Source organism: Empidonax traillii, unplaced genomic scaffold (assembly GCF_003031625.1).
Source record: "Empidonax traillii isolate 1590-97213 ecotype Southwest subspecies unplaced genomic scaffold, ASM303162v1 scaffold74:size2480735, whole genome shotgun sequence".
Taxonomy (NCBI): domain Eukaryota; kingdom Metazoa; phylum Chordata; class Aves; order Passeriformes; family Tyrannidae; genus Empidonax; species Empidonax traillii.
The window spans coordinates 1,716,208-1,743,319 of record NW_020955267.1 but is presented as its reverse complement, the minus strand read 5'-3'; the positions used below and the strand labels follow the sequence as shown (position 1 = coordinate 1,743,319).

The 27,112-nt window shown below is 48.3% G+C and overlaps 1 protein-coding gene across 4 annotated transcripts in view; it reads left to right on the top strand.

The window, feature by feature from the left end:
• The window catches only part of LTBP2 (latent transforming growth factor beta binding protein 2), a 69,893-nt gene that overhangs the window by 1,848 nt on the left and 40,933 nt on the right, over positions 1 to 27,112 (top strand). For all 4 annotated transcript variants that reach the window (XM_027880771.1, XM_027880769.1, XM_027880770.1 and 1 more), the window contains exons 2-3: positions 6,757 to 6,827; positions 12,369 to 12,612. In XM_027880771.1, the coding sequence (XP_027736572.1) occupies positions 6,757 to 6,827; positions 12,369 to 12,612 (315 nt within the window). The remainder of the gene's footprint in view (positions 1 to 6,756; positions 6,828 to 12,368; positions 12,613 to 27,112) is intronic.

Genomic DNA, 27,112 nt, shown 5'->3' with positions numbered 1-27,112 from the left:
TTTTGCTAATGTCGGGTGGGGAGCTTCATAAAAATAGAAAAGGTGTTTCTCTTGAGTTTTCTCTCTCTCATAGTCCTTGCAAAATTTTGAGACAGAGATGTTTTCTGTGCTCCACTTCCATTATGTTTGATATGTAAAATATTTATCACTAACAGCTACTCAATGGCATGTAGGTCCTAAGCTTACCCAGAGTGAGAGTCTTGGGAAGATCCAGTCCTATTCAGTCAGGTTTGGACTCTTTGGGCTCAAAAAGATTTTACCCTTTCTGCAGTTGGAGTGTTGTCGGTGTTGCTTTAGGATCATGTGGCAGTTCAGTTGGAATTGAGTCATCTGATACGTAGCATGTTTCTGTTCAGTGACTACTCTGAACAGTCTCAACCAGATTTTCAGACTGCAGCTGCCTCCAGTGACAACAGCTGGCTTGTACTGCTGTCAGGAGCACATGGGCAGCCTCAAGGTTCACACTGTGTTCAGAAGAGCACTGAACCTCTTTGCAAGTAGCTTTCATCCCTTAATCAATGGTGTAAACAGAGATGGTTGGTCCATCACTTACACACTGTTTACCTGTTATCAGCTGAATCAGCAAATGCCATTGCCTCCAAACATAGAGGAAGAAAGAGCTATGTCCTAGTGCTGTGTTCCTCATGCAGGCTGTGCTGCACTTTCTGCCTCTGCTATGCACTGGAAGATACGGGCTGGGCATACAGGGCTTTCTCCGATCCCCAAGAACTTCAATTCTGGAAAGTGCTTTTATGGCTTTCTGTCTGTTCTGGAGTACAAATTGGCACTTTGAAGCATCTCTGTGACCTACTGTCTTCAGAGCTTGTGAGAAAGCCTAGCTGAAATAATTGTCCGTGAATAACCACATGGCGTTGCTCCTCATGGAAAGCTAGCTGCTGCTGCCTCTAGCCATTCTGTGAGACTGTGTCCTTCCACCTCATCCATCTTCTTACGCCCCTTGCTTCACCAGACACATTTTCATCCAGGAAACTCAGGGCCTCTAAAAAACTTCACTTCATGATGTTTCATTTTTTTGCCAGGTGGGATATTTTCTGTTCTGCTATTTACACTGAACTCCTGCTACTCTCTGGTATGACAACCTTCATTTTCCCTTACTCAGGTAGCTTTGCAGGCTGCACTAAACCCTGGTGCTATTTATTTATACATTTTTTTTGGCTTAAAATCTCAACTCCTGCGTGGGTTGCCTTTCCATATTCCCCACTCAGAGCTCTCTGCTGGTACCTCCAGGAAACCCACAGAGTTCTGTGGTTAAAAACCCCATTTACTGGCACTATATCCTTTTGTGGATAATTATTTTCTTGCTTTGTCTGATAGCTGCATACCCAAGGTTGAGTTTCTTTCCTGAGGACTCTTTGGATGTGTCTGCCACCCTGCTCGTGTCTGACTTTTTGCAGGTGCAACTTGCTCAAACACTTCCATGACTGTGTCCAACTGCAAGTCTTGCAAGAGCCAGGTTTTGGTATTTTCTCCTGAAGACTCATTGTGAGGTGGCTTTTGATACCACAGCAAACACCACAGAAATTTACTGACTTCTGGCACTGAGCAAGGGAAACAATTCAGCCCTGAAAATATCACTGTAGTCTGCTTAACCTGCTGGTTTCTCCAGCCTCCCTGACTGGAAAAATTTTCCTCCTAAGTGTCTAGGATAGGAAGCTCCTAAGCCCTGACACATGCCAGTTATGCTGTACTCATGTGCTGGATGCATCCCTAATTTGGGCTGGCAGAGAGGACATTGCAGGCACCTCCCTCTACCTCTATGTCCCTTGGGATGTGACCATCCTTGACCACCCCTGTGGCTGGGAGGGTGGGTCACAGTGATGATCCTCAGGCAATGTACACAAAATCAGAGGAACATGGGTAATAGGAGAGTAATCTGGAGAAGCCTCTGCTTTTGGTACCTGTGTGGACAATTTTAAAGGGCGTATGAGACTCCCAAGGTAACAGGCTGAGAGTTCCACACTCATTCTTTCTCTCTCCCAGTTTCTTTTTCTGCATTCTACACCCCAGTTCACATTTAATTGCTGTTGTAGACACAATCCATGGCTGCATAGTCCTGGTTTACCCAGGTATTGGGTCATATAGGTTCTTGCTGCAGTGTGTGTATAGGACTGCTCAGGAGCGGAGGCAGTTAATGCTGATGTGGACTTGGCAAAGGGTTTTCAGTGACTCATTGATGCCAACAGCCTTTTGCTAATGTTCTTCACTGGGTCTGACTGCAAATATTTCATAGGCAGTTGGATGAAGTTCACTTTCCTGCAGTAGAAAGGCAGACCTGATGATCTAATTGTCCCCCTGGCCTCCTGTGAGGATGCTGTAAGTGGCCTGAATGGAGTCAGCATATCTGGCAGCACAGAGTTCTGTGTGAAACTCAAAGATGATGCATAGATTGCTGTTAAAATAAGTGGTGAAAAAAAGGGTTCTACTGAATGCTTCGGAAACAGCATGTGATTGTTGCTGAGGCTGTGCACAATGCTGAAACTATGCAAAAGCCATGATCTTACTACCGTTTTCTTGTTTTCCTTTCTCCTAGTGCCTATTACGGCTGCTTGGCTCTTGTTTGAGATAACACTCCAAGATTTTGCAGGCTTTTCCAATCCTGGGTACCTCTGCATAGTGGGGGTCTGACCCTGACGGTGGCCTCTGGCTGCAGCGGGAAAGCAGGGGATGAAGGGCTGGCTTGTGGCAGCTCCTTTGCCCAAGGCGAAGTTTGTGCTAGTGCACCCAGTCAGAGCAGTGAATCATACTTCTGGATGTAGGGGGATTCATGGCACTGGCTTCAGCTCTGTGGGGAGTGTCAGGGAGATGTCTGTCCCAGAAAAGGAGCAGGTCAGTGCCTGAGAACTCCTATGCACCAAGCTCTCACAACGTGCCAGGGATTATACCTGGGTGCGGGCTAGCTACGGAATGAGGAGCAAACTTCATTTGCAGTTGCTTACTTGCTGCCTATGCTCTTTGTAGACCTCAGGATGTACCTGGCACTTGAAGCAGGAGCTGAGATGTGGATCCAATGCCCCACTCTGCATTTTGCTAGAAATGCACTGACCTATGCCTTGGGGCTTTCTCTGGCACTGTGGCTATTCAGCTGTCTAAGCCATTCAATGCCCTTTCTTTCCAAAAACGGGAAACTGGCTATTGGAAATTGTATTAACCATTAACCAGTGATAATTAACCTATTCCACTGGTAATAAGACAGAGGTAGGAAAGACAGAGCATTTGCTGAAGGCTTGTTTTAGCATCAGCATCAGGGCTGGGAACAGGGCAGCCCATGGAGTATGGCCTATTGTGAGGTTCAGTGGAACTTCAGCTTGGGAGACCCATGTAAGGACATGTCTTCCCTTCTGCTCTGATCTGGGATTGTGTTTAGTTTCTTTACATCTGGGAGAGCTGCTGACCCCTCCACATGGCCACCCATCCTCTGGTCCCTCTGCAGCCCAGGCTGCCCTGGATAAGGGTGAGAATTGTGCTCCCATTTCCTTGCTGCCGTGCTTCCAGTTCCAAAGGTTGGGTAAGCAGAAGGCAACCTGGGTGCTCAGCTTGGACAACTGCTGAATGCTTCAAAGTTACAAACGTGGCTTTGGCTTACATCACTGTTAGGCCTGCTGGTACCTCCTGGCACCCAGCAGGTCCCCTTTGTGAGGCAGCTCTGCCTGCTGCCTTGGAGGCCATTGTTCCCTGTGTGACGAGGGGTGATCAGAGGCTGCTCAGTGTCTACAGGTAGCGCCTCATTAGTTGCTCCTGTGGTGGTGATACCAGTCCTGGAGGGACCCTGCAACTCGTTTTGTTCTCCAGAAGGAGTGCTGAGCCTCCAGAAGAGGCTCAGAGCTGGACGTGCCCCATGGGTGGCTCGTGTTTGAGCCACGTCTTTGCCCAAAGCATTGGTGATGACGTGCAACAGGACAAATGCACCTGGGGGATGCACCACTCTCTCTCAAGCACCATCCCTCAATGTTGTAAACATGCCATGCTCCTTAAACCTCATGGGATTGAATTCTGAATTCTTTATAAGGCAGTAGAAACCATATGGTGTTCAAACCATGCAAATAACAACAAAAAGCTTGAAGTAGAACCAGGTGTGCTCAGGACTGGGTCCCATGCAGCAAAGCACCCATAGCTATTTTCCCATTGCTGATGCTCTTGCTTACCTGGGCACCATGCTCTGTAAAGTTCCGCCACTGGGCTTTCATCAAGAAATAGTCATGGTTCTTTTCTGCCCTCCAGTATTACTTCCATGTTGCTCATGGAAAGCTAGCTCACTTCCAGTCCTGGAGGTCATCCCTGCTTCCATCTCTTCCCATCTTCCCATCCAGGAGGTGATGACAGGAAGGGACATTTCCGTCCAGGTGCTCCCTCTGCCCCTGCCTCTGAGGGCATCCCTGCCAGGTTGCTCCCCTCCACACGTGATAGGCTGTCCTCCCTCTAGGAGCATCGCCCTGGTTGATGCTAGCATCTCCCTTCACCTGGGGTTGGCAATTCATGTCTGGAGTGGGCAGTGACACAGAGTGGCTCAGTTAATGAGAGGTTTGTGCCCAACCCAACAGGGGTTTCATGCCTTCAAGATTGATCTTGTCTGCTCAGGCTTAGACCTCTGTCTGGTTTAGCCTCATACCTTTCTTCTACAACCTCTGATTTGCTGTTGGCATTGAGAGCTGCTAGCAACATGCTCCCTCCAGCATGCATGTGAGAGATGTAGATAAAACTTGAACTTTAAACCCCTGAAGAATTAATAAGTGTTATTCAAGGGCAAACCAGCTTTTCTACCTGCAAGAAACATGATTATTTGAATAAGACAAGGTGGGAAAGGGCAAGGGTTTTGGTCACTGAACAGACTGTCTGAATATGATTTACAAGGTGTGTTTCACCAGTGCCGAGGGAAGAATGGGAGCTGTGTCAGTCTAAGCAAAGATGCCTATGCTGCTACTTGTTGCGCAGTCCCTCAGTAGACCTTAATTACCAAAAGATGTGCTCCAGCTTGGTGATTTTCTCTTTGCACTGATCAGGACATCTTAAAAAAGTTTAAGGCCTTGTGGGCTTTTATGCAGTAAATAAAGATTTGCTTTCCTTGAACATTTTCTGGGGATGTCTTAGAGAAGAAACTCATAGATCCCTTTGGGTTGACGGACAAAACACTGGAAATCGGTGGTCTTGCCCAGCCAGAGCAGATACGAGTGGATGCTAGAATTAATTTGGCTTGTTCTGCTTGCAGGAGGTCACACCAAGGGAATTTAAGTGCTTTCTCCCTGTAAAAATCTGCCCATGTTAATAAAATACTGATCCTGAATGGCTGGATAACACTTTAAAAATGGTATGCCTTCTCAGAACACTTCCCTTTCCCACATGGATTGTACGTCTACAGGCAGCTTCATTCATGAACACCAGAACAATCCTTGGCATACCTGCCATCCACCGTCCTTGGCTCTCCTAAAATGTGAGCCCCACAGCTTGAGCTCTGGCACTTGCAGAGGCTCATCTCGTGCCATGTGGATGCAGGAGTCAGGAGGATGGCACTTTGCAGCAGGATCATCTTCTGCCCCTGCTATGTTCATGTTAAAGGCAATCCAGAAGACAAATGTGCATGTTTCCATGGTTCCTGTAAATTCTGTCAGCAGCTCCAATGGCCTTGTCCAGCATTAGAAATAAACCATATTCCTCACTTTGTTTCCAGAGGCTTTCCAGAGCTTTCAGGCTGTCTATTTCTAACTTTTTATCTTTTGATGGTGGTACTTTCCCATCTATCTAGACATGCAAAAGTTACCTGTTCTGGAAACCTTCCCTCCATGATGAGTAATACGCTTGGAGAGTACCCTGGAACTTGTTGTTCCTTGTCATTATAGATACGTAAATATGACATGTAATCAGAGAAGCAGCATTAGCTGCCTGCTTGGGCATTGCAGAGCACCTCATAGAGGCCCAGCACTGTCTCTAAGGGCTGTGTGTTTACAGTGATCACTACTTAAAAACACAGAAAGGAGGTGGAGAATATGTCATTTATGTAAAGGCAAAAAGTTGCTGCCGCACAATCCTAGATTTAACACCCATGGAAATGATTTGAGCATCTTGGAATCAATGTAGTGCTGTGCACATTAGATAGACACAAATTTCATAGCACCTGAGGGTCCCCAGCCTTCGGGGTCACTGTGCCAGAGGCACATTACAAATGCAGGACCTGGGTGCTTGCAAATGGAGAGCAAGCTGGGGAGCATCCAGTGCGACTGCTGGCGTGCCGTCCCTCCCAGGGCAGGGTTGAGCAATGAACAGCAACAGGCGGCAGCAGTTAGGTGGAGAATGAAGTGTTTTCTTCGGCCGAAGCAGCCTGGGACATTTGCGGAGGCGAGATGATATGACCAAAGTTGGAATCAAGCCAAATTTACACCCCAATACCATGAAGAGTCATGAGATTTTTAATGATCACAGACTTCTGGCCTCCAATTGCTCTCAGGAGGAAAATGGTTCCTCTGAGTGCTGTGCCAGGAATCCAGCATAATGCCAGTTCAAAAGGGAGATATTCTCTGAGGAATCACTCACACTGCAGCATTCACATAGTCCTAGGGGGTTTCTTTTCCAAGCACTTAAACAACTCAGCCCTTGTCCCATTGGTTTTGATCTCAGCTGCTGGTCCATCTGGAAGGAAATATCAGATGCTGCAGGAAATAATTTTACGGGTGACTCAGAGGTGCTGGCTGCAGCGAGACCTTGACTTCCCCTTCTCCTAACCGCATGCTTTGTCTCTCCGCTTAGGCCAAATGTCTGTGGCAGACAGTGTTGCCCAGGATGGACCACAGCTCCAGGCACAAACCGCTGCATCAAACGTGAGTATGACAATCTCAGCTAGTACAAGTCTCACAGTGCACCCCTAAAAAGTGTTAGAGTACTGCTGTGACCCTACAGGTGTCCCCTGTGCTGTGCCGGGGAAGGACATGGATCATGTGGTCTGCAGAGGCAGTGCCATGGCCTCCCTGTGAGTTTGCCAGGCTGTGGGTCAGCTCCTCCTGTCTCCTGGCAGTCTGAGTACGCTGAATAACTGTGGTTTTACTTCATTATTATTATTAGTGTCCATCCCAGGCAGGATCTTTTGTGGGCAGGGCATTGCAGTAGCACATTAAAGTGAGGCTCTTGCTTGTCCTGCTTGGAGCAAAGACAGGTCTGTGAAAGTCCCAGGGGGTGGGAACCGGACTGGGGCTGTGCTCACGTGGGTGAGCGTTGCTAATGCTGACGGAGAAATCAGGACTGCACATTATCTGAGTGCTATTAAGGAAAGCAATTAATGAAGTTGGCACAAGGGCTGGGATGGGTGGGGCTGGAACACGAAGCAGCACATGGGATGTGTAAAATGGCAGTGGGGTGCAGGGCGCTCCTGCAGTGCAAAACTGCCTGGCCAGGGCTCTCCTGCCTACCCACAGAGGGAGTAATAAGTGTTCTGCTCCTCCAGATGGCCCTGGCACAGCCCTGGGGACTGAGGTCATTGTGGGCTCTCTGACCCAGCACTGGAAGGGAAGAGGTTTGGGGAGGCACCAGTGCAATGTATACTAGAGGCAAGTGAGCTGTCATCTCCATGCCCCATAGCTTTACAGCCACAGACCAGCCCCTGCTGTGATCTCGATCTCTTAACAACGGGGTTGCACCACCCAGCCCACCTCTGGGCCTTCCCAGGGGGTTGGTGTGCACCTGCCTGGTCCCAGGGAGCTGTGGTCGGGCATTCCCCTCCAGAAAGCCCGACTGCTGCCTGTGCTCCCTGTCCTCCCAGCAGGCTCACAGCATCTGCCTTCACTTGAGTGGCAGCAGCTGCCCAGATGTTAAGCAGGGAAAGAGGCTCATCTTTGTTTGCCACAGGATCTCATGGCGCTTTGGCTCTGCTGGGGTAATTGCGTTAGTGATTGGTGTTTGGGAACAGGGGGCCAAGGGCTGACTCACCTCCCTTCTCCCTCTCCTCCCTGCCGACAGAAGCCAAACGGTAGAGAGCGTGCTGTGCTGCCAGACAGTGTCTGTAAACACAGCACGGGGCCAGCGATGGCAGCATCTTTCTCTCATTAGGATTTTGGTAGGAGCAGTAGATCTGGGCTTGCAGCCACGCAGGCTGCCTAGTGATCACTCAGGTGCTGGGCCCTTGTTCTCAAGGATTCATTAAAAGGACAGTGTCAGCATGATCAGGCCTGACAGTGTCCCACTGACAGGGGATGGTAAATCTCAGGCAGGACTTAGATGGAGATTGGTGAAGTGTAAGCATAATTTCATTGTCAGCTACCTCCCTCTCTGGGCTTTTCTAATGAAGTTCAAGCTCCTGGAAACATTCAGCTGTTTTTAAAGCTGCCAAGGCAAGCTGGACAGCCCATCCCAGTTAGTTTCTGCACTGTAATGCTGTTTAATGTCTGATCTCATGGTCTTTGATATGTGGCATATCAGGGAAGTTAGCAGGGTAGAAATGCAGCCAGAGGGAACCTCTTAAGGGTGCCAAAGCATGGAAAGAACTGGCATTCAGGTGTTGGACAGGACCTTAGTTTTGAAGGATTTGAGTTTGGGTGCAGTAGAGAGGATAGGCCAAATTATTGCCATAATCTACTTCCTCTCACCTAGCAAGCATGGCGGTTTCTTAGTTCATCCATGCTTTTCTAGGGACTTTGCCAACATCCCTGCATATGACTTAACTCCAGCCATAGGGAGGTGTCTCTAGTCTTTTGGTATGTTCCAGCTTTGAGGACCAAAGTGCCATGAGGACTTGTGGAATTTTCAGGCAGTCAGTGACTGGGAAGATTAAAAAGAGAAATCTCTCTGGGGCAACAATGTCTCCTGGAAAAGTGAAAGTGAGCTAAGGGAATTTAGAAGGAATATCTTGCCTCCTTGCGGTAGGCTTGATTTCTACTCCACACGTTGCCACATCATCACGCTGAGCTGCATACAGGGCATCTTGTGAGTCTCCATCCTGTGAGCCATTAGGGATAGTGAGCTACATCTGTATGTGGGCCTGAAGAATTTGTCCAACCTCCTGCCTGTTTAACTTTGTCCTGGGTAAGACTCTGGCCATTATGTCCTTAGTTTGGTGGAGAAGAAACCTGTATACGCAAGCTGGCTGGAAGCCCCCTTGCACTGCCCGTGTTTTGGGGGCTGCAGTGGCTGCAGTGTACACTTGTCAGTAATTTGTCTGCTGCCTATTAGCTTATCATCCTTCTGCCTATTAGCTCATCATCCTTCCCCTCTGCCTAAGAGCAAGGGAATCCTTTTGCTTAGCCTCCCCATATTAATTTATCAGCCTCCACTTTCATTGGAATTAATTAATCATGATGGTTCTTTGCTGTTTCCAAAGATCCTGAAGCACCGTGGTCTGGGCTGGGAATGCAGGGTGAGCTTTTTTTCTGTCATGGATGTTTTACAGTTCAAAAGAAACATTTTAATCAGTATGTCAGGAAGGACTAACTAAACTAATGCACTTTCTAATCTTGTACAGATGGTCTTGCAGTTAAGATAGCCAAAAAAGTGCAGGGATTCCAGGCGGAGTTGCTGGCTCTGCTGTGGCCTCACAGTGTGACTTCAGACAGTCACATTAGCACCTGGGGCTTTTCCACATCTGCAAAATGACATTCACTTGCTCTCATCTTCTGTGTTTCTTCTGTACAGTGGCTGTTAAGGTTTTTTGAACCCTGGCTGTTCTTCACTGAAGTTCTGTTTTCTCTCTGTTATTCCCGAATTGCTGTTGATCTACCTGCCTGTCACCCTGCATGGATCTCACTTGTGTTAAATTGTCCATCCCTTCCGGGGATCCTTTTGCAATTTTTCTGTGGAGGGCCTAGCCGATGGACAGGTTCCCCTGCATTTAAATGGGACTGAGCAGGAGCTGCTTACAGCGAAGATCTACACCACCCCCTTAGATGATGAGCACATGCAGAGGTGCAGGGACTCACTAATTGAATGTCACCTTGCAATGTCATTGCTCAACCCGGGGCCGGGTAAGCCTGCAAAGCGATGGGAGATTGAGCTTGGTGTTGTTCCCCTCTGATGGTCCTGCCTGCTTGGCCTAACTGGGTGGTCAGTCCTGCTGCTGTCATCCCGGCTGTGTGACCTTACTGGGAGGACTTGTCTCATGCACTGAAGACTAGACAGCACCAGATTTGATCTGTGAGGGCACTGCTAGATGAACGAACTAGCATTGCTACTAGTGATATCTTGGCAGTGCTCCAAGTCTCATAATTTTATTAAGAGTTTTGAGATGAGTCTTTGTTTTCCCTAATGCCTCAGCTCCTAGAGCATGAGACTACAGTGAGAAGAAATGAGTAGTCATCAACAGCAACTGTTTATAGTCCCCACAGCTGGGAAGCAACATTCTCAGATTAACCCCTGGGCTCAGAAACCAAAAAGCAAAGAGAAAGATTCCAAATACATATATATTTTTAACTGTCTTGTTTCTTCAGTCAGTGTTACGACTTTGGGGGTCTAACTAGTGATTTCACACACTTGTCATTGGCAGTGCTGCCTCTGACTGACCTACTCTCCTTATATTGCATAGCTGGACTGTGTGAAAACCACTGAATTTTAAAGCTCTTTCAAGTTCTTCCCGAGTCTGTAAAAGCAACCAGGAAGGGGATTAATCCTAGAGCTGGAATATTTCAGCTAGGGCAGCTCCCCACCCATCCTGCTTGAAGAGACCAGAAGACTAATCCCATTCCATTCTTCCTCTTCTCTATATCAACTGCCTTAGGGGCTTTTTAAAGTGCCTGGTCACTTATCACTGCTTTCCTGCTGAAGGGCACAGTCTAACATAACTATGAACATTGTTGGTGGGAGAGGTTGTGAGAACTGCTGTGGTTCCAGGTCCCAGCATCGTGCTCTGCACTATTTCAGCATGTGAAGTGGTTGTTTTCAATGGCAGGCTTCCTGCACTGGTGGCCTTTGTTAAAACAGGCATTTATTGGGAGATAACAGTAAGGACTGGCAGTCTATTTAAATCACAGCTGAGTTTTGTATTATAAATTACATCAACTTCTGGAGTGCCAGACTTCCCAGAGACGGTTAATTCCTGCCTGACTAGCACCTTGTCCCTGTTCCAGAGTCTGCAGTGTTGGCTGATTTATTTTACTGGGGTATTTCATCAAAATCTCTGGCTTTAACCTATACAGCCCTACATGACTTGGGGTCTCCTTTTCCTTGAGGTCTCCCTGTCTTCCTGAGTGTTAACATGGTAATAAATGTCACATGAAACATTCCAGTGAATATATCCCTGATCTACATAGGAAAAGCTGATGGCAGGCCATTTTTGGGATGAAGGAAGGGGTTTGGGGGCTATACTGCTGTGAAAGGACCTCAAGAGTCTGCACAAGGACTTCTCTCATTTGGTGACAGCAGGATGATGTATGGATGGCACACAAGGGTAGAGCTGTCTGTATGTTTGTTGCACAGAAGCAGTGTTTCTCGCAGGTGTGCTTGGATCTTGGGTGGATGGAGAGCACAGCCAGATAGGGAGGGACATGCTCATGAAAGCCCAGCAGCTGCATGTGAGGGTGGTGTGGTGTCAGATGTCCTTGCAGTCTCCCTGGGGCAGTCCTGGGAAAGAGGCCTTCAGCAGAAGTGGTGGCTGCACGGGTTGAAACCCATTCACAGGGCTTCCGTGTGGCTGGAGGTTAATGTCCACCTTGTATTGTCCTACAAGGTTTCATTACCCTTCTTTCTTTGAAGGACAACACTGTTTTCCAGTGCCTTTTCAGTCACCCTTGCTCAGAACAATGAGCCTGGTCCTACTGGAGCAAGCTGTGGTTTTCTGGCTGGTGCTGGCTGGATTATAAACCCAATTTGGCATCTGTTGACTTGGGAAGTGTTAGGGTCCAATGTGTAATTAATAGCACTTTCCTCCCAGGGCGCAAACTGAAGCTGATGTGCTGTAATTAGGCTCAGAGGGTGACTTAGGCATAAGGTTAATGAACTGTAAGTCCCCATAAGAATTGGAGTGTGGTGACTCCAAAATCAGTTTCAGAGAGAAAACTAGAAAGCTCTGGAGGGGACAGACTGGGGGCACTGTGCAAATCAGACCCCAAAACAGACTAAAGATAACTTGCTTTGAGATTAAGGACCTATTCCTGCCTAGAGCACTGTGGGCAACGCTGGAGGCTGTATGCTCCCTGCAGGCCATGCTGCTCATTTCTGAACTTTCTGAAATGAGTATTGTTGGAGAAGAGCTCTGCAGAGACCAGTGCGGAGAATGGAGGTGACCTTGTGTTAGGGTCCACAGCGGCAGTAACACTGCGACTGTGAAGGTCACCTGCCTGCAGAGAGGAGATGGGACTGTCCTGGCTGTGCAGCCCCAGCTGGGTGTCACCACCGTGGGGCCAAGTCCTGTGTCCACTAATAGCCTTTCTGTGTCTCCTCAGCCGTCTGCGACCCGCCATGCCAGAACAAGGGCTCCTGCAGCCGTCCCCAGGTCTGTACCTGTCGCTCAGGCTTCCAGGGCTTCCGGTGTGAAGAAGTTGTTCCCGAGCAGGAGTACCACCCGCCTGGTGCCATTGCTGCCTTCCAGCCCCCCACAAGCTCCCTCCGGAGGAGGACCAGCACGACAGGGCGGGATGCCTCCCTGCAGGGGGCTCAGGCACCCATCCCACGGCACGTCCCAGCTGTGTAAGTCAAACCTGGTTCCTGGCAGGACATTCCCCCAAACGCTCAGGCAACTAACATCATGGTCAGTTGGGCCACAGCCTCCTCTTTATGAGACCAGGCAACTTGGATCTCAGTGGAAACTCCTCCATGGGCTGTGGGAACTGACATAAGGGGGTCAGATCCTGATGTCCTTCCAAGGGTCTCAGTTTGTACCCAGCACTGTGTCATGGTCCCCGGGCACATACAGGAATAGGGCAGGATAATGATGCTCCTGTGAGGAAGGAGAACTGTGAAGGTCATCAGTTTGCCCCTGCACTGTTGGTGACTACCCTTCATGGTAGCAGCAGGGTGGACAAAGGAGTAGGGGTTAAATCTCTTTCCCAAGAGGATATTTTTTAGAGCAATATATCCAGGTAGTACCCACTGAAGAGTACATAGGTCCAAGGTGTGCTTTGAAGTGCTGCTATTAGCAATGTGATGACACTCTGAGATGTCTCCTGGCAGTTTCTAGCCGTTATTGAGCTGTTTGTTCTCTATTTCTGTGCCACCTTGCTGTGATTTGAGTCATTTTGGCACCCAGGCAGGTGCCTGCATTTTGGGTACAGAAGCAAAGATACAGATGTTGGAGCGCAAAGAGGTCCATGCAGGAGGGAACTCCGTGAGGAGTGTGTTAAGCTCAGGATGACAACTGTGGCATCATCTGGTCCTTTGTTGGGTGAGGAAGAGCTTAGCACTTCAGTGCACCTGCCTCAGGTCAGTGCCAAGATGCTCCTGTACACAAGCTGCAACCCTTCCACAAAACTTGGGTTTTGTGACATCCCGCTGGAGGCAGAAAAGATGGGAGAAGTGCCTTTCCCTGACAAGCACTGCTACTGCACTGGCAGCTTGGTAGGGATGGAGAGTCGGGAATAGTGCCTGCTGCTGTACAACAACCCACACGTATTGTTTGTTTGGGGTTATTTTAAATTGTCTCTGCTTTTCTGTAAGAGTCCACGGACATGGGAGCAAAGTTTTGGGCTGCATCACCCCTAATGGCTCCTGTCTTTCTTCCTGCTATTCACTCAGTTGCAGGGTCAGAAAGACTGGTTTTGTTGGCAGCCACCAAAGCAGAGAATTTGCACATGGCTTCCAGCAGAAGCCCCTCAGTCACTGTCAAGAAGACATTATAGCGAATTACAGGTGCTTAGCCGGAAGGTAACTTTCAGTTTCTCCTTTACTTCTCCGAACACTTGACTTTCTCTGTCAACATCACTTGGAGCTGCCCGAGGAGAGGGCAATTCAGCCTTTGTTTTTCTGTATTCCTGCAGGTTGTTTTCAACATGCTTGTTGCTCCTAAAGTAACTGCTGCTCTTCTCTCTCTTCTGAAGTGAAGGCAATGCATGGGCTGGAGACATTTCTAGACACTTACCCTTGGTTGTCAGCAATTTTGGAGAGGCTCAAATGACTGACAAAGAGTTGACTGACACCAAGTTGTTTCTTGAAGCTGACATATCTTGGTGCTCAAATGAAAGACAATCTGATAGGAACGAAATTCAGGAAAGGCAGAGGTGATGCTGGCAGGGAGAGGTGGCCAAGCCTCTGTCATCACTGCTGTGAGAGAGGCTTGGTGCCCAAGCGAGCACGCAGCCCTTGCACGTGCCTGCAGTCCTGGGCATTGCTGACGAGTTTCCCCGCAGGGATGACCTCCTCCTACCCCTCCGTGCCATTGGTCTGTGTGGAGGGACTGGAGGGGAGGGAGAGCAGTGCCCTTGGACATACAGCACCTGTTGAAGGCTTTCCCGGTAAGGAACATGACCTCAGACTGCAGAGAGGACAGGGGTCTGTGCAGGCACTGGAAGAGCATTCTCATCCAGTCAGTCAGACATAGCGTCAAGTGATCGCTGAGTTGGGATTGCTGAATGCCCAGCTGCCTGATGTACCTTAAATCCTCTGGCACTGTCCCAAGGAAATATGACTCCATTAAGGACTTTGCTATGCTGTTCCTATTTCCCTCCTCATGGAGGCCATAGGATGTCACCTTATTCCATGCTTCAGCAAGAGAATTTGACTATCATCCTTTGCAATGGGCAGACGTAGGACACCGGCATATGTCCACCACTGACCGCCTTCTGGAGATGTCCTGAAGGATTTGCTGAGGCTGCTGTGTGTGTCTCTGACAGGTAGTTCTCCACCACCTCTCTGGGTGCTATGCCACAGGCCACTGCCTTTCCTGCCCAGGCAATGTTTAGCAGCCCTGCTTTGCAGGCAGGTGGGGGACTGCCTGCACCCTGTCACTGATCTGCATTGAAATGCCTCTCTTCAGCCACCATGTGTTTTCCTGTGCAATTCAGTCACTTGGGGTTTTTTAATGTTGATTCTAATAACATGTTGTGGAACTACATGACCTAAAAGTCTTGCTGCTGTTAGATGAATTGTTTCCTAAAAATTTTTGAGTGTCCCCTTCAGCATGCCAACTTCTGGGCTAGTTGAGGAGCCTGTAAGAGTGAGCATTGGCAGCCAAAGGCAAGGTCTTGCCATTGCACCTGGCCATGCCCTGCTGCTGCTTCATTTGCACGGGCATTGGTCCTCATCTGGCCTCTGAGTGAGTTGGCTCAGTTAAATAAAGCAGCAAAAAATGAGCAGACTTAAGGATGATTTTCTCTCGCTTCAGTGGGCTAAATTGGCTTATTGGGATATCACGAGACCAGAAGAATTGGACAGAATTGCAAATCTAGCAGTGAGGGGAAGAAAAGGAGGGAACTCCTCTTTTGCTGATGGGGAAGCCACTTCTTAGGTTGGTCATTTGTCTCATGAAACCATGCTCTTAGACTTCTCTGAACTTGGAGCCTGCTTCTTGCAGTTACGGCATCATCTATTTTTATACTATTTCTGTGCTTCAACATCAGACTTTCTCCGTACAAATGTAGCAGCAAAAGCAAGACATTTGTATTTGCTTTCTGAGAGCTAGGTAGATCTTGCTCGTGTTTGCAAATATGAGGATTGGTTCTTAGGCACTGCAAACTTGGAGTCATGTTCACTGGAGTTCAGCTCGCTGTCAAGTCTGAGAAGATCAGCTTGGGTTTTCCAGTCCATAGTCTCCTCCTGGATAAGAGTGGATTGTGCTGGTGGGATACTGACTTGTCAGTCTGCCATGATCCCACTGGTGTACAGGGTTGTACTGGTGATACACAATTGGCTGTACTGGTTGGTTTGTATTTGCACCTGGCAGGTGTGAAGGTTAGTGAATGGATCTGTGGGCATTCCCACTGTAGCTGTCATAGATCTGTTTCTGGGCATGCTGGCAGTTTTGGGAAAGTGGACATGAAGCATTGTGAGTGAGCACAGGTGACAGGGCTGTGGTGTTACATGTAGCCTTCAGTGCCTCTGTTTGGAGAGGTACTGGGGAAGAACCATTGCATCCTTGGATTGCCCATATGGAGACTAAAGAAGAAGATGTATTCAATCTTACCTGAGCTCAGCTCCTGCCCAGAGGAAGACAGGGGTAGAAGGGCAGCTCTGGGTCTAGTTTGCTGACACCAGAGCTGGTGATGCTCAAGCTGTCATCCCCTAAAATACAGACTAAGCGATGAGCATCACTTCCCAAGTCCCTTCAGCAGGCCATGGCTCAGCAGAGATTTGGAGTCAGGTGTGTGAGGGAGCCTGTGATGACCTGTTAGCTGCTGCAGAAGCTGAGAGATCCCTGTACCGTGGTGGTTGGAACAGGGAGTGCTCTGGAGAACAAAATCCTGGGGGTGTAAGAGGCCCTTCCGGCGTGGGCTAACTGCAAATCCTCCCTCTTCTTGATCTCAGCCTGAATTTCTGCCCAGAGAGGCAAAGCCCCGATAGATGATTATGCGGGATGAGCTGCACCTCGGCCCGGAAGCCAACCTAAATGGAAACATTTTGGTTTTCCTGAGGCGGGAATATCAGCAGAATTGATGTTTATTTAGCAGGGAGTGGAAAGGGCTTGTGCCCCTGCCCCTCATCATCAGGATGGATGGCCAGCTGCCTCCGACTCTGGACAGCCTGCATGGAGGGTCCTGCTGCTGTCACTTGAGAAGGTCCCTTTCTGCAGGAGTGTTGGGCATAAATCTGTAACCAGCATCTGTGCAAGGGAGCTGTGCTGCCCGGCTGGGATGTTTATGTGAATGAAGGCTGCCTGGAAAGCAAGGTATCCTTCCTCTTCACAGGAAAGAAAACATGTCTGGGACCTGCAAAACATTTTCTCAGTAACTCAGGCAAAGGAAAAGGACACAGCTGTGGTATAAGGTGCTGAGACACTGTGCAGACAGCTTAATGCAGCTCTTGAGGGCAGGGAGCTTCCTCTGAGAGGGTTCTGTTTAGGCAAGGCAGTTGCTGGGAGTTGCCTGGTGTTTTCAGGATGGAAAAGGAAGAAGGCTGAGTTGCAACATGCCTGGCCCACTGACTCCTGATGTCAGTCTCCTCTGCAGCACCCTGGAGGAGACATCTCCTCCCTTCCTGATGAGACGAAGGGCTATATGCAGCCCTTGAGGAGGGTTGGCCTGGGAACACTGGGAACCTCATGCCAGCAGGAAGGCTCTGCCAAAATCTCTATTCTCTCTCCTGGAAGCGAAGGATGAGAACAGCAGGGAGTAAGCAGACAGCAGGATCTCGGGTGTGTAGCAGAGGTTGCTGGATGGAGAAAGTATATTCCCCCCATTTGAAAATTGACTGAAACCAGCTCTTGTTTTGGTGGTAGTCAAATGTCAAGCATGGTCCTTTGCAGAGGGGATTGGAGCCCATGGGTGGATATAAAGCTCTGGAGTGGCCACTTAAAACATGACATTGAGAATTGTGGCTTGGAAAAATCATCTTGATGAGCTTGTTATCACTGTGGACTAGCAGATAGAACAAAAAGTTCACTGCAAGGTCACTTGCTTTTTGAAGATGCTGCTCCAAACAGAGGCAGATTTGTCTTTATTGTTAAAGCAGGATCTGGAGCCTCCTGTCTTGCCAACTTTGAACTTTCCACATTTATGAGACAAAGGGGAGCTTGCTTTCTGCCTTACTTGGATTGCTGCTGTGTCCAGGACTGTTTGTCCATGATACATATAGTACTAAGAAGAGGTCTATACTAGCCACATATCTACTGAATGCACCTTCTGCTCTTTTGCTCACTTGTGGCTGTCACTCATTTCACGTTTTAAGAGGGCTGCAATTTATTAATCCCCAAATATCAGAGAAAATAAAAGATACCTCTGGATGAGAAGCGTACCATCCATTGCCCATGAATGCATTCTCATGGCATGGGCTGTGGCAACTTTCCCACTTTGTTTGGGATGGGACCAGCCCAAGAGACCCATAGTACGTGATGTTGAATTCCTGGGGTAGAACACTGGTGCCAGCCTTCCCTGCTGCCACTGTGGTGTCTCTGAGCTCGTTACTTGAATGGCATATTTTCACAGTGCAGATATGCCCTAATTGCAGCTTTCTAAGGTGCTTCCCTTTTGCAATATAGTTTTCACAGTGTTCCTTGATCCAGAGGCAACTTTGAGTAGATATCTGAGACACTGTTAAAAAATTGAAAATAAAAAGCCAGTGCCAGTCCACATGAGAATATATGAAAAGAGATTACACTCAGGGTAATGAGATATCTGTAACCTCCAGATCTCATCCCCTCTCCTGCTTTGACATAGTCAAAAGCCCTTGGCAAGCTGGTTGAGAAGCCTAAAGGGAAAACTCAAGCTACCCAAGAGGAACATAAATGACATTTTTCTTATATAAAAATAGTCCTGTTTTTAAGTTACATGGTATACCTTCTCTGCCTGGCACCAGATAATGTTGCTCTACTTTCTAGTGTTTTAAAGCTGTCAGCACTGTTCTGTTTTATGTGTTTTATGTATTTACTTTCTAGGGGGTTGCATACTCTTTTTCAGGCCCCTTTTTTAAACTCCAAATATGGTCTTTGCATTAGACCTGGTTCTTCTGCACCTCCTTGGGAGTCATTCCTATAGCTTAATTCAACCTCTAGGCAGCTCAAATGCACTTTCCCTTCTAAGTGAAAGAGCAGGGTGCAGGGCAAATACATTGTTCGTGTGGTAGGTAAGGTAGTACAGAAAATCCAGTTTATAGCCTATTTTATATACTATACATACATCATTTGGGACAGTTATGACAATACAATTTATACAGCAGTTCTGTAAAGGAGAAAGACGTTAGCAGAGCACTAAGGCCACATGATCAAATGCTGGAGAGTTTTCCTAATGCTTGAATCAGGATTGTCATCTAGCTTGCTTTCAGCTCCTGTGTGCATATGGATTATGCTGCAGTTTCTCATACGTGACTGTGTGTTGCCTTATTTGGTTTAACCTGGTACTTCAGTAAAATCAAAGCTGTTGTCTTTGGTTTCAAGTGTTTTCCATAAATCACCATTCCTAGCAAGAAACAAGGGATTAATTGAAGTTGATTTGGTACAAGGGGTGGTTGAAATGAAGATCTAGAAGTTTCCATATAAAATATACTTGTTCTCCTCTCCTTTCTTCAGAAGCATTCTGCCTTGAGTGCTTGGTGGTGGATGGGATTGGTACCCAACTTTCTGCACCACCTCCTTTTTGTCTCACCTGTATGGAGGCTCTCTTCGGAGACATGCAGAAAGTAAACATATAAGCAGGAATTGAGAAGATATTCAAGCTGAAAAAATATTATCTGTTACAGTTGAAGGAAGGATATCCTCCATGGGAGGAAGAAATATGGAAGGAGAGGCTGAAATTTTTCTGGGTAGAAGTGAACAGCAAATTAGGCAGCAGAGGGTAATGTGTGCAGCTGCATACGGGGGACTGGCGGTGCTTAGGACTTTGGAGGCAAAAGGCCCAAGTCACATGGGTTTTCTTCCTGTGCACCTTGGGGTCCTGCTCTGAGTCAAGTTATTCTTCATTGCCAGAAAAGATTTTGACATAGTAGAAAGAGTTCTGAGAACTACGACAGGAGGTAGGGAGCTGAAGGTTAATAGATCCAACTGAGCCAAATGCTGACCTTGTAGGATGGGGAACATACTTTGAGGCTGAGGCTATAAGAAGGGGGCAGACAGGGTGTGTTAGGTTGCCTGTAGCCTTGGCAGAGTGGCCATGTGAATTTTTCAGCAATAAGGCTTTCTAAAAAGCCAAGTGTCAAATTCTTCCTGGGATGTAATGACAGGTTGATAATGACACTGGAGCTTTGCCTTCTCCATCACTTTGGAACTGTGCTGCTGAGGAACTGGGGTCCAGGCACTGCCAAAGCAGGCACAGTGCTCTGGATCCCTTCCAAATGAGGATTCTGTGAAACCTGTTCCTCCCTGATGGTCCTTGGTGTGGATACTGAAGGCCACATGAGAGAGGTGTAGAGTAGATTTGTGGTCATGGTACTTCTGGAAACTCTGGCTTTGCCACCAGGCATCATGCATACGTGACCAGGAGTGCTCCTAGTCTCCAGCCAGCCTCTAGTCTTTTGGCTAGTGAGTAATTGGAGGGGTGGAGCCAGTGCAGAACAACACAGACTAAAACTCACTGAGATGCTCATTCTCCAATCGCTGGCAGGGCTGAGACTTCAAGAATGGTCAGCAAAGGTTACATCCCAACACAGCTCTCGTGGATTGAGTGCTGCAGGTGAGGGAATTCTGTGTATGGCTAGGGATGGAGAGATGTGAGGAGACCTATCCAAAGGCCAGGGCATCCTGCTGGGTGTTCAGCTTTGGGCTTAAAATATATCTTAGATCTACAGTGTTTCCAGGGTGAGTGGGAGACTTCCCAACACTGCCTTCGCTTCTTCAAATGAGAGCACGACGCTCATCTCCTCTTCAGCCTGTTTCTCTCATGCCCGGGGTGTGTGTGTGTGTGTGTGTTTGTGTGCGCACGCGCAGCCGCAAGCTCTTCACCTCAGTTGTGTGCCTGGAATGAGAGGCTTTGCCTGCCCTCTTCATGTGCTGTGTAAAGCGGGGGGCAGGCAGCTGGCTCCCTCCGCTCCCTGGGGTGCATGTGAGGATGAATAGACTAAAGTGTTTTTTCAGGGATTTGAAGCTGGCAGCCTGGTGAAGGAGTGGGTGTCACTGGTCAACACGATGGAAATGAAACTCAAAAGTGCTTGTTTTCCTACTATGTTACGGGGGAGATGAGTGATCTCCCTGCAGCCCATGATGAGCTTTTTCTCTGGCTGATACCTCTGCAGCAGGTTTCATTAGATGGCAGCCAGGCCCTCAGGTTGCAGTTGTTGTGTCTTATGGAAACAGAGGGCCCTTTGAGATGGAGATCTCGGTGTGCTTGTGGGCACAGGAAGAGGTTGATATCTTGTCTTCTCCTCTTGCATATCACTGCCCTGAATACAGGTCCTTTCCCCGCCAGGTAGAACCCTGCACTGAGAAACACGGGGAGTAGGAGAGGGGCAGAGGAGGCATTGCTGTGGTTGGTGAGGGGGATTGAAACCTCAGTGGGGTGGTCACATTGCACGATGGACAGACCATCTCTCCAGCTGTGCCAGCAGCTTATGCCTGGTTTTGTGATGCTGCAAAAGCTGTGGCTATGGGATGATGTCTGCAATAAGATGGTGACACTGATGGAGACCCGCATGTGAGGGCAGCTGTTAGGATACTTCTGGATGTGTCTCTTCTCACTTAAGGCATGAGAGTGGCTGTGCGACTGCATTTGGGAGCAATGCTGTGCCTGTTGATTGTGCTGCTGAACACCAGCCCCTGGATGCAGCAGGGGAGCCAACTGTGGGAGCTTTCTCATTGCTTCAGCCCAAAGTAGTGTGTGGCTGAGCTCTCCAGGCCAGCCTGGGCAGTTCTGCCAGAGAAGCGGTAGCTTGCCTGGTCTACCTTATCCTCTAAATTCCTGTTTTAGTCTATGCAGTGTGCAAGGTTTGGCCCATATGTGGCATTTGTAATCAAGTAGCCTGGCCTGGTTCCTCTGCTGGCTTCACTTGAAGCTCAGAGTGGTTGCAGGCTGCATTTTTATTTTTCTAAGAGTCACTGGCTTGCACTTCAGCTCTGGAGACAAGCAGTTTGCAAACAGCTCTTTATCACATTTGGCATTTGGAAATCGCAGTTCTGGCCATTTTATGGGTCAGCACTAAGGTCTGATGTATCCAACCTTGGGTGCAGTCTGCAGCTCCCGGTGATGGCCTAGTGCCGTGCCCTTGTGCAAGGCTTGTTTCTGCAGCCTCGCTGGACTAGGCAGGTGCTGTTCCCATGCTTGGGGAGCTGGACTTCTTCCAGGGAGTCAGTTGCTCACTGCCTAATATGTGAAAGCAAAGAAGAGCACTCACATTGTGGCAGGTGGCATGTGTGGCACGTGTGACAAAGGAAGGGCATTTAATGTCAGCTGAGAGCTCTGCAGAGGCATGTGAGCAGCCACTTTGGCTAAGGAGCAAGTTAGATCCCCAGAGGCTGGTTAAAAAGAACCTGTTAGGTCTCTGTACTTAGATGGGTTCACTTTTGTATGTGGTGTCCAGCAACTCCTGAGCAGACAAAAACAGTGTTCACAGCTCATCTTTCTCCCTCTTTGTTTTCACCCACTACAGTGTGGACTGGGAGCCAGCAAGGATGGCCCTGCAGCACTAGCACTGTTTTGGGGGCCAGAAGAAGGAAGATGCCACGGTGGTGGTGGTGGAGGAGTCTGAAATTGGTGGCATGGGGCAGACAGCTAGGGACTTTACTGTCCCACGAACTTGTACATCTGTTGCTATGGTTTGTGGTGAGAGATCCAGAGAAGTCTTGGGCCACCACTGGTGTATGTGTCAAGTGGAGCAAGGAGCTGGAGTTACCACTGCAAGATAGCATGGGAGAGAGCCCAAAATGAGAGCCATGTGGGCTCTGTGACAGCTTCTTACTAACCATGGTGAGGGATAGGGATGCTGGACTGACGTCTCTTGGCAAGTATCATGTGAGGGAGGGAGCCTGACACATGTTCCTGGCCATGGAGACCCACTTTGGCAGTGCTGTTTGTGCCCAAGGAAAAGGGTGTTGTCAGTGGCATCTCTGCCCACAGGAGCTCTAGAGGTTTCACAGCAGAGGGAGCCTTTATGTCTCTGTAATGGTCTAGATGCCTGTGTCTGGTGTCCCATCTGGCATGAGATCTGGCTGCAGGTGTCTCTGAATCCAGTACAAAGGGACTGAGTAGTCATTCCTGTGGCCTTCAGGGTGCGCAAGTTCTGCTTGGCTCTGCCAGGAAGGTCTTCTGCCTGGGGGAGGCTGGTAGGTGCTTCTCGTGTGCAGAAGAACTTCCCTTGCCTTCCACTAAACCGTGAGGAACGGAGGCTTCAAACTTCAGTGTCTCCCTCATTTGAATGGGGGGTACTAGAGCTGAAGACAGCTACAGGCAGGTTTCAGAGGTATTTCTGCTGCTCCTGGAGATAATAAACTGAGACAGGATTTATGGACATGATGTGGGTGGGCTTGAAGTGAGGTGCCTTGTATGGTGTGCTTTTCCCTCTCCTCCCCTAGTCCTAACAGAGCTGTCTTCCTTGTCAGCATGTTTGTGAGCTAATTGATAATAAACCTGACTGCTCTCTAAGCAGTGCCTCTCCTGTGCTTGGGGGCCAGCAGACTGAGCCATGAATCCTGTCTGCCTGCTGAAGAACCTGTTTGGAATCCAAGAAAGGGGAAGTTTCTGGTTTGCGGTCAATTTGCTGCTTTCCAAGGCTGGCTGCTTCTCTCCCCCTGTAGACACAGACACTGGTGTTAAGGCTGCCCATTCTTCTGTAATGCTTTAGTGGAAAATCAGTAACTGCCGAGCATTACAAAGGGGGAAGTGAATCACTGGTTTTAGTCCCTGTGGCCCCAAGCAGGGAGAGTGTTTTGCCAAAGGGACAGGCGAATGGACAAGACAGACACCAAGTATACTGTTCAGCGTTTAAAATCGAGGGGAAACCCCCCCTGTTGTCCTGGCAGGTTATCGGGGCTGAGCATGACTCAGCCCCTGACCTGGCTGAAGCCTCTCATCTTGGAGATGCACACACAGGCAGCAGGCTGGAGGAGCTGGGGTAGACTTGACAGTGCTTCAGTGGCTCCCTTCTGTGGGATTCTGCTCCCAGCTCTGTGGGTAGCATATGGCCTCTCCAGGTGCCTGGAGGCAGCAGTTGCATCCCAAACAGCAGGCTGGTTCTATTTGGAGAGATGGAGCTTTTTGGGCTTGGGCCCTTGGATGGGGGTTTCTGGACCTTGAGAAGATGGTTTCTTCTGTGAAGGCTGATTATCTTCAGCTTTGTTTTGGTGAATGCTGTCCTACTCTGTCGTTGCCCTCCTGGGAATTGCTCCTTAGGTCTCTGTGGTCTCTGTCATCTCTCCCTGGTGCTCAGCATGGTGCAGATTTGTTCCAGCTGGAAGAGTGACTTTCCAGTCCTCATCTGTCCAGCCTTTGCCTTGTCTGGGGTTAGCACCCCTCCCTGCTGACCGCACTGCCCACGATTCACTCTCTCCACTGTGCCTCAGGCCGTCCACCCTGCTGTGGTCAGTCAGGCTTTGTCTGGGGAGAGGGTGAGGCAGGTTGGATGACAAACCAGTAACACTCTTGTGGTACTTGGCTCTGCATTTCCTTTACACAAATAGAAGAAACACCATTTCCCAGCTCATTAGCAATCTGGCCAAAGTCAACAGTTGGATGAGGAGTGGCTGATAGAAGCTAAATCCAGGAAAGACTGAGGTGTCGCTGCTGGGGAGTGGGAAGTGTTTTGAAGAGTTTGCCACCTTTGCCTCCAATCCCAAGGAGATTGCCTGGCATTAAGTCACTAAGAGAATGATCTGCTCCACCTGGATTCCCTCTGGCTTTTGCTTACCTGGAGAATCATGATCATCTGAAGTGATCAGAGATTTGAAAACACTTTCTATATACAGTGGGTTAGAAAAACAGTATCGTTTTCTAGATACTTTGGTCTCAGTAATTTAGACTTGGTTATTGTGATTCTGTGTACCTAGTCCTGAAATTGTAGGCTTTAAAAACACCTGTGATTGATTCAGAAAACAAGAGTCCTCATATCCATCTGTATGGTTGCTGGGAGTCTGCCAGCTCAGTCTTCAGTGGATCGACAGGATACCATTCACCTCCTCTAGTAAGGAAACAGTTCATATGGGACTGGCAGGGAATACAAATACCTTCTCTACCCTGCTGTGACCAAAGCCTATTGAAAATAAAATGTTTAATACAAAGGTGCTATAGCAGATATGTGGATCCCTTTCTGGATGTCATACAGGTATCATTTGGATCCTGCAGGGTTATGTGGCACTAGAATGTAAGGGACCAGATCTCCCCTAGTTCTTCTGACTTCTAGCCTGTGTCATCAGGGGCCTATTGGGAATCTAGGTCCTTGGCCTGCACTTCAGAAGAGGGCAGCTACAAGTGCTCTTTGGATAGTTTTGAGCTGTTGCAGATGTGGGTCAGTCTGTCTGCACAGCTCCCTCCCATTCCAAGTCTCTTTTAATTTTAGTTATCACCTAATACTTACAGGTATTTCCATGTGAAGATTACTGAGATCTCAGCCAGTGACCTTTCAGCTGATGGAGATCAGCAGGAGCACACACATCCATGCTCCTGGAAGGAGAGTGCTGCTCCCTTTGCCTTCCTTCCTTTGCCTATGTGTTCCCCTGGACCACTGCTGCTGTCACCTGGACTCTGCAAAGGCAGGCACCCTAGGACAGCCCAGAAGGAGAAGTGTCTAGGAGTCTGCATGCTGTTTTTGCCCCATAGGCTGCGCCTGACACAGAGAAAGTTGTCAGCAGCTCTGATGGATGAAAAGCAGGGAAACCAGCTGCTTGGCAGGTGGTTGTCTATAAAGGAAGAGACCACTGCCTCTTTACAGAGATCTGTGCTGGCCATGTGCCTGGCTGGAAGAGTGGAAGTGAGTAATAACATGTTGAGGGAGGCTGTAAGACTGAATGAATATGAAGCCCTGGGATTTTAAGTATCTTGGAATACAGTGCTTGAAATGTCAACCTCCTCTACTTCTTCTCTAGCAGGTGGAGGCGTGCAGAATGGTAAAACAAGCTCCACACTCTGCTGATTTGGAGCCACACCATCTGTTTGCTATCCTCATTCTTACCTCTAGAACAGCCACACCAACAAGAGAACCTGTGGCAATGCAGATCCCTGGGAACTGGCCAAGCTCCATCCATATGTATATTAAGATCCTCCAAATGGATAAGGGTTGCTGATGGCTTCTGACCAGATCAGTACTGATGTAGTGAGCTCAGATTCATTTCCCAAGACATGCTGTCTGCCCAGCATGGACTAACTCCGAAGGTTTGGAGGAAAAAGGCTCTGTTTTGTATTCCCTGCCCGTGAGCCAGCTGCTTGGCATGATTTGGGAATGGATTGGGACTGACAAATTGAGATGGAAAGATGCCTTTTGCCACTGATTTCTATTGCCCAGGGTAGAATGGTGTTACTCAACTCAGTTCACAAATCTCAGTGCTCATATGCCTAGAATAGAACCAAATAAACAAATTACTCAAAGCAAATCTGACTTCCCCCCCACCCCTGCTCCCCTGCTGCGACTCACTCTGGAATGCTTTGCCAACAGGATCTCAGTAGGATGGCTTTTCCTCAAATGTTGCAAACCATGGAGTAATGTTCCTGCTCCATTTTTCCTTTCTGAAGTTGGCACTGCCTCTCGCAGTAAGCTCATATAATCCCTTGTTCTTTGGAACTGAAATACTAATGATTATTTTATTTAAAGCTCTTCTTTTTTGTGTGGGTTTTGTTACGAAATCATGGGAATGAAAAGAGGTGTTCCTAAAGTCAAAGGGTGGAATTACTTCAGGCAGCCCAGTCAAGCCCTGCTACTTGCACATAGCATGCTCCCTTCGTCAAAGGTCAAAATGATCTGAAGATTTTCAAGCAGAAGACCTGATATTTCCCTGAGTTATGCCACCAATCACCTTCACCCAGTGACCCTTCAGAACTCGGAGCTGAAGTTGCCCTCAAATGACCAGCACTAAGACAAGTCAGTGTTGTTGGGCTGGGGAACTCACTTCTTTTCCTTGGGTGTTTCTGTCTATGCAGTAAAAGACCTTGGAACCCCAGCCATTTTCACCCATAGGACTATGCTTGGGATCTCTCACTAGAGATCAGAGAATAAATGTGCCTGAGCTTCCAAGGCTTGGTAGCTCTCACCTAGTCTCCTTAGAGTTCCATATGTCTTTGTCACTAGCAAAACTAGCAGTAGCACACCAGGTGACAAAGCAGTAGGTAGCAGGCACCAGAAGTTCATTTGCTCTCTGCGGGGCTGAATTAATAGCTCAGAAATGTGTGGGCCGGTCATGCCTGGGCCATTGAGGGTAGGTGATACTCTGCAGAATCTCAGGAAAGCTTCTGAAAGGGACTGAGGTAGAACTGAAATAAGTTCTAATTCAATTCACTTCTCTTCAGTTATTCTAGCTAGCCTTGCTGATTATTGAAAAGCAAACACTCAGTTTAGGTCTTGATTTTAACAAGATAATAAATTTTTTTGTCAGCCCACTTTCCTCTCCTGAAGTAGTGGCGTCAGGAGTTTGGGAATCCAATACTGAGTTTTTTGCAGAAGGAAAACAGCTATACTGCTGCATGTGGGTATGATT